Genomic DNA, 11,459 nt, shown 5'->3' with positions numbered 1-11,459 from the left:
CATACAAGCACAAACCAAAGTAAACAGTAATTTCTGAAACAGCCTCTAAATCCCTTATAATGTTACGCATCTACTGATTCCAGGCACTGGGAAGAGAAAAGGCAGATTTTATCATCTTTATCTTCTGACTCACACTGCAGTCAGACAGAACATAAGGGGAGTGTGTGTGTGTGTGTGTGTGTGAGAGAGAGAGAGAGAGAGAGAGAGAGAGAGAGAGAGAGAGACCCAGGAGGAGCAGGGGAGAGGAAACCCAGCCCTGGGACATGAGAGGATAAATGGTAGAACTATGAGTTCTGCAGAGTCAGAGAAAAGAGGGCAGAGCCTTTCCACATAAATGGAGCAAGGGGGAAGGGAACAAAGGATGTATGAATGCAAAGTCCGGAAGAGAGAGAAAGCAAGCATGGGACAGGTCGAGCCGGAATCTGGTGAATGCTGCTTTTTCTCAGACCACCAAACCAGTTGGCCACGTTAGTTGCGAGCCAGGCGGGATCCCGGCAGAGACCTCAGGGTCCTTTCCACTGGCTGAGTGGAGAGTGCCATCTGTGGTAGGTCACAGCTCACTGGTTAGACCTCTGACTTCACCTTGTCAGACAGCTGACCTTTCCCAGAAGCCATCTTCCAGGTAGAGCGCAGGAGGGGAGGCAAGGGTGGGGGGCTGCACTGGGTTCCCAGCGGCACTGCTGCTCATGCAGGCCCACCCCGGGGTCCTTCCTGCTCATCCCAGCCATCTGTCATCTCCGTCCAGCCCACTTCCAGTCCACTGCCCGCCAGATAAGGAATGTCGTAAAGACAGACGTTTGCTCTGCCTGTGTCGTGTGAAACAAAAAGGTAGGAGGGAATGTAAAACTGTTTCCCAGAGTTTCCCAAAAACTTCTATAAAAAAAAAATCTCCAAGAGTTTCAGAAAACAATAATAATTAGGCTTGTGATTTGCATAGGTATTCATTCTGAAAGAGTAAGTTGTGGTTGCTTTATGGCGTCGCACCAATAAAACAGAGATCACGCTCAGCACTCATCTGGCCCCTTTTATTACCCGTGTGCCACAGCTGTTGGCATTCCTCAGCCTCCTGCACCTAATGATTTTTTAGATCTCTCCTCCCCTGTGCTCTTTACTGTGGATAGGAGGGACTGCTTAGTAATTCTACACCTGTTCAAGTCCACGCCTATCAACTTGCTAAGCTTCCCAAACAAGTGCGGGGCAAAGCATGAGAACTCCTGAGTCTGGGGTGGAGACAGAGGCGGCTGCGCCCGGGTTAGGCTTTTCAGAATTTTTTGCCAGGAAAATCAAATGTATTTCCTACCATGGCGGTTGATGACAGCAATTTATATTCCAGGACGAAGAACAAACTAAATTCATCACAAAATGATTATAAATCAAGACGGAGCAGCCTGCCACCTGAATTACTCATAGGAAATGATATTAAAGCAAGACTTCAAAGAAACTTTAGAAACTTGGAACCCATTCACCTGAGGCGCCCAAAAAAGAGACCATCCATATTTCCAGGTAGGATTTGTTTCAATTGATGCCTGCCAGTTAAAACAACAACAACAAGGATTGTATTTCATTTCTAACGATCAGATGTGTTACATTTCAGATTAACTTGGGACATGTTTGAGAACTTGAGGCAGTAAACATGTTTAATTGTAAAAAAAAAAAAAAAAAATTAGAACAATTCTTTCACCTGAAAGCACTCTCATCCTTTTTCTTTTCTTGATTTATTTTCATATCTTTAAGGGTCTGTAAATAGGTGACTCTTTGACTTTAAGTATCTGTAAATAGGCGGCTATTCTGTTGGGCTGCGGAATCTGGGACCTGCTTTGCTTGCAGTCCTGGAGAATTCCATGCTGCATTTCATTTTCTGACATATTTTCTTTATTTTGCAAGATTATTGGATTGTTGAGTGAAGCTGATGTTTGTGTGCACCAGAAATTAACGCCGTTAAATACTCAAATGCATGCTTCAAATTCCTGTCTTGCATTAGAGCCTAAAACCATTTGTAGTAAAGGGCTCGATTAAACAGTGTAGATGGTGGAGTGTACTGGAGCTCAGAAGACTCCCAGATTTCAATCTCGATAAAGAGACTCTGGTGGTGGGCTTAGGTGGCCAAGCCTGGTATTACAGGTGTGTAGATTGTATAAGGTGCCTGCGACAGTGAACTCTCGCTGAGGTTTCACTGGTGCGTGATCCCTGGAGAGGATGAATTATTTAGTCAACTTATTTCAGTACTGTTTGCATTGGAATTTTCTGGAGAAACTGAAAATGGCCTTTTGTTGTGATTGATCGGTTAGATTGATAGATTAGACCCAGCTGCTGAAATCTAATTCTGTGATGATAGAAAATAAACGAGAATTCATTCAAGCTTTCGTTCGTCATAAAAATGAAACAGACTCCCCCTCAGAGTCTTTGTACTATTTTAGGAAATATTGAATAGCTAGGTGATGATTTAGAAATGTGAGCCACCAAGGCCACAAGCTGAAAATTTCAGTTCATAAGGAAGTTCTTGTGTTCATGAAGTTCCTGGGTCAGTGATGCTACCTTGGTGTGGAAATACTCTGCAGGAAAAAGCAAAGCCCGGGGTTGCAGTGGGCCAGAGGTGTACGTGTGTAGGTGCATTGGCAGGAGAAGGAAGGGGATGATGGAAACAAGGCTGTGAGGAGGAGCGTTTGAGTGTCTGAAGTATCTAAAAACACAGTAACTTTCTGCCTGTTCTCTTTGATCTTAAAGTAATGAGGAGCCCAGACCTGCCTCACTCTCCTGAGCCTGTGTGACACGAAATGCTTTCTGTAGAGCTGGTTCCCTAGCCCTTCTTCAGAAACCTGCTCCCAGGCCTGTTCTTCACCTTCCGCTCTTTCTTCTCCTTGTTTTTGGTTTAATGTACGGGAATCCATATGGGCTTCCCTGGTGGCTCAGTGCTAAAGAATCCGCCTGCCAGTGCAGGAGACACAGGTTCGATCCCTGGTTTAGGAAGATCCCCTGGAGGAGGCAATGGCAACCCACTCCAGTATTCTTGCCTGGGAACTCCCATGGACAGAGGAGCCTGGCAGGCTAGAGTCCATGGGGTCAAAAAAGAGTGGGACGCGACTGAGCGACTAAACAACAACAACATTGGATCCACGTGTGTCATGATTCACCAGGCTTTTCTCTACTACCCCTCCCCCACACTTCCAGACAGCCAGATCCGGAACATCTCGCCCTCTCCAGCCCCCATTTCCGTTTTGCCTTCTCTTTCTAGAAGGTTATCTCGCTCCAGGCTGTCAGCTACAATCACAGAATTATGAGAAGACCTCTAACTCTAACCTCACACAAGTCATTCCTTTCTAAGATCTTGGACTGTCCTAATTAACTGGACAGGGTGGAGTTGTGGAAGAGGCGCTGAACTTAGGGGACCTGGGTTTTAGAGTAGACTGTGTCCCTAAAGGGCTGTTCGTGGTTTCCGAGCCACCTCACCGACCCCTGTGGCCTTCAGTGACATTCTTTTTCTTCTGCCTAGTTCTGCTGCCATTCCCCACCTTGGGGACAGCAAGAGGGGATGAACTCTTAACAGCCTCCCTGTGTGCCACGGTATCCAGGTGACAAGGTGGAGAGTTACCTGCCTGAAGTTTGAACAATGCTGGCTACTTCTTTTTTGTCTACATTCGATTTCAAATAAACCACAACTTCACTGTCATGCAGGTTGCACTAACTTCTTTTTACGATAGATGACTTAGAAATACCCTGGCCTGAAAAACCCACTGCAGCTCCTGAAGGTCAGCTGAAAGAGAAGTGTACATCAAGTGTGTTGTTGTGCTCAGTCATGTCTGACTCTTTGCGACCCCCATGGACTGTAGCTCACCAGGCTCCTCTGTCCACAGGGATTCTCCAGGCAGGAATACAGGAGTGGGTTGCCATGCCCTCCTCCAGGGGATCTTCCCAACCCAGGAATCAAACCCAGGTCTCCTACATTGCAGGCAGATTCTTTACCATCTGAGCCGTGAGGGAAGCCCAAGAATACTGGTGTGGGTAGTCTATCCCTTCTCCAGGGGATCTTCCCAACCCAGGAATAGAACCAGTGTCTCGTGCATTGCAGGCAGATTCTTCACCAGCTGAGCCACCAGGGAAGCCCCTATATGATATGTAGTGACACGTAAAGAGCAGATATAATGTGGGACCAAGCATCAGGGGAATTTAAGCACCAACTCAAAATGATCATTGTTGTTATCATTTGTCTGATGAGATTCAAGATTGAAGACGTGTCAGTGTTCTGATGTGTATTCACTCTGACCCTTACAGACTCCCAGGTAGCATTATCCTCTATCTCAAGTCCCCTGTTCTCAATCCTGAGCCAAGCGATTGACTGCTGTGTTGATCAGTTCATTCATTCACTCATGAAATATTCATTTAGTTCTTACACTGGGCTAGGTTGGACCATGAAGAAGCAAGCTACATGTTATTCTGTTCTTATTGCCCATTTCTCCTCTAAGGACCATCCCACATGTCAGATGGTTATCTACCCAAAATGAAAATGTGTTTGTTTCATTCCCTTAAATTCTTCAGTGACTCCCTTCGCTCTTAGGATAAAGTCCAGACTTCTTAATGCAAAGTACACGAGACTGCTTACCCAACCAGTGCTTCTGTCCTTGGCCCATCTCTTAGCATTCCTCCTCTTGCTGTCCTGCAAACCCAGCCCACTTCAGATCCCCGTGGCCCATCACACCTGCTCTTCTGGGTTAAGTGCTGTATCACCTACATGCCCAGTTACACCTGACTAATTCCTACCTTAGCTTCAGGTGTCAGCTTGACCACCTTCTTAGGAAACGTCCAGGAAATTTTCCTGACCCTCCCATCTGGGTTGGGTCCCTTCTCCGTTCCTTCTCATGACACCTGGACTTTTCCCTATCATAACACTTATTGTATTGTATTGTAATTATCCGTTTACTTGTCTATATCTTCCGCTAGCCCGGGAGCCAGGGACCATATCAGGGACCATATCAGTCCTGTTAACCATTGTGTCCCTTGTACCTGTCACAATGCTTGGCACACAGCATGAACTCAGTAAATATTTATTCAGTTGACTCAAATTGTGGTGGACAGAGTGAGCTCCTGGTGTGCCTGTGCGCTCTGTATGCCTCTTTCACCCTCCCATCCTCTCTCACTCCCAATATACACACACAAACACACACCACACCGCACACACACACACACCACAGACACACACACCACACACACACATACACCACACACGACACACACACACACCACACACACACACCATACACACACACACCACACACATACACACACCACACACACACACACCACACACACATACACCACACACCACACACACACATACACCACACACACACCACACACATACAAACACCACACACACCACACACACACACCACACCACACACACCGCACACACTGCACACACATACACACACACCACACACACACACACCACACATACACACAACACACACACACACACACTGCACACACACACACTGCACACACACCACACACCCACACACACCACACACCACACACACACACACACCACACACATACACCACACACCACACACACACCACACACATACACACACCACACACACATACCACACCACACACACCGCACACACCACACACACTGCACACACACACCACATACCACACACACCACATACACACACACACACCACACACACACACTGCACACACATACATCACACACACCACATACCACACACACCACACACATACACACCACATACCACACACACACACCACACACATACACACCACATACCACACACATACACCGCACACATACCACACACCACACACACACACACCACACACACACTGCACACACATACACCACACACACCACACCACATACCACACCACAGACACACATATATACCACACACACACCACACCACACACCACACCACACCATAGACACACATATATACCACACACACACACACCACACACACGCCTGTATTCCCGTTCTGCTCTTTCTTCCCTTCTCCACCTGGGCTTCAAGGCCTGATTTGCGACTTCTGTCTTCTTAATCGCCCAGTCTTCTGGCCTCTCTTGCATTCTCCTCTGTGCTGACCACCTCCTTGGCCTCATTACTGCATGTAGAGTCCTTCCCTTTCTTCCTGGGGTTGTGTTCAGTTGTCTTAGGTTGTGAAAGGGTTCAGTACTTTATTGCTTGGTGGAAACTGTTAAGTTTTGTACAGAAACTCTTTGAAAACAGGGACATATATGTCTTCGAGCAGCCCAGTTGTATCGGAGGAGTTGGGCACCATAGGTGGTCAGTGTTCAGTGAAGTTAACTAATTAACTTCAATTAGTGGTGAGTTAACTAATTTACTGTGAGGCAGTGTCCTTCCTGTGGAGCCCATCTCATTCTAGCTCTAGAAAAGAACTAGTTGGCAGTAGAGACTGTCAAAGGGCAAGGTCTTTATTAATGATGTTCGTCACTGTAGGAGCTCCCGGTGAGGGGGAGTGCAGGTACCCCTGTCTCAGTGTGTAATTCATTCATTAAAATGTGTTAGGATCCTCTGTATCCCAGGATCTATTCTAGCCCTTGGGAAGACAGCAAAAAAGAAGACAGTTTCTTATGTGACTGATGGGAACGAATTTTCCTAGCAGGATGCCTTGCATACCGGATAATCTGGCAAATACCTCTTGAGTCAAGGAATGAGGGGACACCATACTCACAGCAATGAATCGTACCCAAAACCAGTACATATAAACATCATATTCATATGATTTTTACAAAATCATCAAAAATTAACCATTTATCTTTCTCTTGAAGAAACCTCAACAGTAGAACTAGTTTGAGTTGCTCATTTGAAGTTCCACCATCTCAGTTCTGCCAGGCCAGGCATTAAGAATGTACGTAGGTCTCAGGACTTCCCTGGTGGTCCAATGGGCTAAGACTCTGGGTTCCCAATGCAGGGGCCTGGGTTCATTCCCAGGTCAGGGAACTAGATACCACATGCCTCAACTAAGACCTGGTGCAGCACCCCACCCCCCCAAACAAAATTGTAGGTAGGTCCCTAGCAGGCAGGCAGCCTGACTTCCTCATCCTCCTGAAAGAATTCCAGCAGCTTCAGAGCAGGGGCCTCAGCTCAGTGATCTAAGAAAGCAGAGGAGGAGAGAGAAGTGGTCCTAACACATACCACACCCATGGGCATTTCAGATTGAAGTGAGCATCCCTTCCTGCACGTGGAACAGAGTGGGGCTCAGGTCCCAGGTGTCAGAGGCTGTTCACTCAGCTCTCCTAAGCAGACAAGTTGATGCATCTCATCTGCTCAGTCTTAAAATATCCTACGGATTTTGCAGTCATCTGTTTGAGAAGCAAGGAGCCATCTGCCTGGAGGAAACAGGCCGTTCCGCATACTTCCTTGTTGCTTAGAGGACAAGTGTGGGGAGTCTGCTGGGGCCACGAGGAGCAGGGCCTTCCAGGCAGGACTCACATAGCAGATATCCCAGTGATATAAGCGAACCTCCATTCTCGTTTTTAAATCAGTTCTATTCCAGAGGCTTTCTTTTAAAAAGAAAATCCACAACCTAAAAAAAAAGGTCATTTATATCATTTTAATAATCAAACAGAATTTGAACATTTCTGGCTTCCCAGGTGTCTCAGTGGTAAAGAATCTGCCTGTCAAATGCAGGAGACTCCAGTTCAATCCCTGGGTTGGGAAGATCCCCTGGAGGAGGAAACGGCAACCCACTCCAGTATTCTTGCCTGGAAAATTCCATGGACAGAGGAGCCTGGTGGACAGGAGTCCATGGGGTCGCAAAGTGTCAGGACACCACTTATCAACTAAACACTAAAAACAAAGTAAAATTTCCCCTTGCTGCACGTAGGATTTTATTGGAAACACAGGGAAGCAGTAAGAACAGTGGCAGCTAGATGGTTCTGGGCTCCCCAAGGTGGCCAGAAGGAGACAGTGAGGCTGAAGAGTTGGGCTGGGCGCCCTCCTGGGAGCCTCTTATCCTGGGCGTGGGGAAGGACTGTAATTAAGCTGCCTCCCCCAGTACTGTGTTGGCTGTCAGAATTCTGTTACTCAGGCCTCTGCTGAGTAGTGATTGGATGACGGTCCAGCAGGGCCTTCCAGGGACCAAGAGGCCGCCATAGCGACTCCTTAAAGATGTGCTGTAAACTGGGCTTCCTGGGATCCTGTGCAGCTGGGTTCAGTGGCTTCTCTTGGTGACATCAGGACCCATGTTTCCCATACCTGGGTGTCCCCACAACACCCTCCTCAGGGCTTTGACGTGGGAGGTGCCCTGGAGGTGGTAAGATGGGCAGACAGGGTGGAAGCAGGTGCGAATGAATGTGTCATCACCAATCCAGGGCCCCACCCCCGTCCATCTTTCCTGCCCATCAGGTCATGTGACTTCCTTCTGCAGCAGCTTCCAGAGGTGGCTGTGCTCCAGACTAAGGTCAGAAAGCCCCAAAGACATGAGTTTGAACTGCTTCTCTCGTGAAAGAGTTCCAGCTGAAGGATTTCACAAAGTACCTCACAACTGGGTTCAAGTTCTAACCCCGCATCTTACTAAATGTGTAACCTCAAATGAGTCACTTGATCTCATAGAACCTTTTATTTATTTATTTTCCTAGTTGCTGAACAGATGCTTTCTGTTGGAAAAAATAGATAAATAAATAAATGAAACAGTTGTGAAACTGAAATTAAGTGTAAACTTCCAGGCTATTAAACACTGGAGACTTCTTTCTATTTTTCCTCTCGGAAACTTTTTTATTTCTTCATCTGTAACATGAGGGTGAAAATCCAGTGTCACCGAGTCACATGAAACTCAAATGAAATAATGTATGATGATGAAATGATACACAGCTGGAATTTACAGTGTTCGCTTATACTTCAGTAGTATCAAAGGTCTTGTTTCTCATAATTTGTACTTTTCATGGGTAGGTGTGATTGGAACACTTTTGCAAATCTTCATGGTTGGAGAATTATCCTAAGGTGCTAACCAGGCCCTCTCCTTACATAGAATGTAAATTCTGTTTAAGGAGATGATGCTACTAAAGACCTGTTAATTTCATTTTCCAAGAAAAAGAGGATAACACAGAAACTCTTGTCATGATATAAATATCCATATATTTTCTCAACATGAATTATCAAACTTGAGAGTGTTGTCATGACAGGCCTCTAAAAAAAACTGTTCTGTATAAGTAACAACACTGTTGGTGATTTCAAAACTTAGTTGCAGTCTTGTTATGTTTAATAATTTTTCTTAGTTTCGTCTAAGGCGCTGCTTTTGGAAATTCAGCCCTGGCTTTCCTTTGAACCAAAAGTTGGAATAGGATGGTAATTGGTTTGTAATTATATATAATACATAGCTAATCTATATGATTATAAATGAATTAACCACTTGAAATTCATCTTTTTAAATATTAGGAGTATTTAGACTTCAAAACTTTTGAATGTCAAAAATTTGACATTTTGGGGAAATGGAGGTTGAGTGTTAGGACTTGGTGCTTTCACTGCTGGAGTTCACTTCCTGTTTGGGGAACTTAGATCCTGCAAGCCACTTGGCACAGCCAAAAAAAAAAAAATTGACATTTTAATTTAAAATATTTATAGCATTTCTCCAAGTCTGTGAGTCTGTTTCTGTTTTGTAAGTAAGTTCATTTGTATAATTTCTTTTTAAATTCCACATATTAGGGATGTCATACAATATTTCTCCTTCTCTGTCTGACTGACTTCATTCAGTATGACACTCGAGAAAGAGCTTGTGGTTGTCAGAGGGATGGATGTGGGGAAGGGATAGTTAGGGAGATGGACAGATACACACTCCTATATTTAAAGTGGATAAGCGACAAGAACCTACTGCATAGCACAGGGAACTCTGCTCAGTGTTATATGGCAGCCTGGATGGGAAGGGAGTTCGTGGGAGAAGGGCTACATGTGTATGTATGGCTGAGTCCCTTCACTGTTCACCTGAAGCTATCACAACGTTGTCTGTTAATTGGCTATATACCAATACAAAATCAAAAGTTAAAAACATAAAATATTTACAGTATTTCTTACTTAAAAATATTAGTGCAGCAGAACCCAAGGAATCCTCTCTTCTTACCCAAGGAATCCTCTTTTCTTAATCAAATGTATTTTTTGGACAAGTTTCTTCAGGAAGGCAAAATTTCTGTTCTCGTTTTGCTTTGTTCTATTTTCTAAAAAGAGACAAAGCCAAAAACCTTTAATGAAACAATTAATATGGTGCTCCAGTTACTTTTAAGGAAAACAAAAATGCTAATACTATAAACATGCATGATAAACAAAGGGAAATAAGTTTTACCTTTATGCAGGGACCCAGAATAAGCAGAAGGTGTTAGATTTACAGCTTGACTTCAGACTTTTTCCCCTTGTCATAAAAAGATAAATAAATACAAATAATATGGTTCTGAAGACAAGACTTACGATATATTAAGAGGTGGCTTAAACACTCTTGTTCTAAAAGCAGTTCATTTCCATTTGCTGATCTATAGCAAATGTATAGCTGTACAAATTTGAACGCTCCCACAAACTTATTTCCATTCTTAACATTTAAGTTCTAGTAGTCATATCTAGACTGTGAAAAGATTATATATTCTTACATCCACATAAATTTATATTAAGATCCCTGGTGGTTCAGACAGTGGAGAATCTGCCTGCAATGAGGGAGTCCTGGGTTCAGTCCCTGGGTCAGGAAGATCCCCTGGAGGAGAGCATGGCAACCCACTCCAGCCTTCTTGTCTGGAGAATCCCACGGACAGAGAAGCCTGAGGGCTACAGTGCACAGGGTCACACAGAGTTGGAGATGACTGAGCAACTTCATATTTACTCAAGCTACTTCAGTGATAATTTTAAATATTTTTTACTGTTTTCATGAGGAATGTACTTTTAACAAATATTTAGCAGGGGGAATGGTCATCCAGTTACCCAGTTAAATAAATAAATGACCAGACCCCAACATTCCATTACTTCAAATACTTTGGGAGTCTGTAAAGAATGTTTACCTTCACATTTTAACTAGAATACCTCCCACTTTTCTTTAAAGTCTAGGAAAATGTAGACTTAGGAATAGGGGTTTACAAAATGAGCTTAAACACGTAGTCATGTTTGGGTGACATGCATGTAAAAACTTTCATTACAAAATGGTCGGGTTGTTTTTCAGTCACAAGTTTAAAACCTCCCATCTTGAGTGGGACATGAGTTAATTTTTTTGTGTGCCAAACAACTTATTATCAGAGCTATCTTTGAACATCCTGGGAGTTCAGAGCCCCAAGGTGGAGGAACCAGGAAGATGGTGCGTACTTTGTCAGTAGATCAGGTTTCTCTATGGTACTCCCTCAGCTGTCAAATCACGTTCTTCTGTCCCACCCTGATACTTAAGAAAGACTGAATCCTCTTGATGGATAATCAATACTGGATGGCGTCTTGGAGCAATTAAGGGC

The 11,459-nt window shown here is 44.5% G+C and overlaps 1 protein-coding gene across 5 annotated transcripts in view; it reads left to right on the top strand.

The window, feature by feature from the left end:
* The first annotated feature begins 238 nt into the window (after positions 1 to 238).
* The window catches only part of FRY (FRY microtubule binding protein), a 329,636-nt gene continuing 318,415 nt past the window's right edge, over positions 239 to 11,459 (top strand). The window contains exons 1-2 of one of the 5 annotated variants that reach the window (XM_070800572.1): positions 239 to 545; positions 1,334 to 1,503. In XM_070800572.1, the coding sequence (XP_070656673.1) occupies positions 430 to 545; positions 1,334 to 1,503 (286 nt within the window). In that variant the 5' untranslated portion in view covers positions 239 to 429. Of the gene's footprint in view, positions 546 to 1,157; positions 1,252 to 1,333; positions 1,504 to 11,459 lie in introns of those variants that run through there. The other 4 variants (XM_070800573.1, XM_019971430.2, XM_019971431.2 and 1 more) reach the window with 4 other exon arrangements.

Source organism: Bos indicus, chromosome 12 (assembly GCF_029378745.1).
Source record: "Bos indicus isolate NIAB-ARS_2022 breed Sahiwal x Tharparkar chromosome 12, NIAB-ARS_B.indTharparkar_mat_pri_1.0, whole genome shotgun sequence".
NCBI lineage: Eukaryota > Metazoa > Chordata > Mammalia > Artiodactyla > Bovidae > Bos > Bos indicus.
This window is presented reverse-complemented; position numbering and strand designations above follow the sequence as displayed.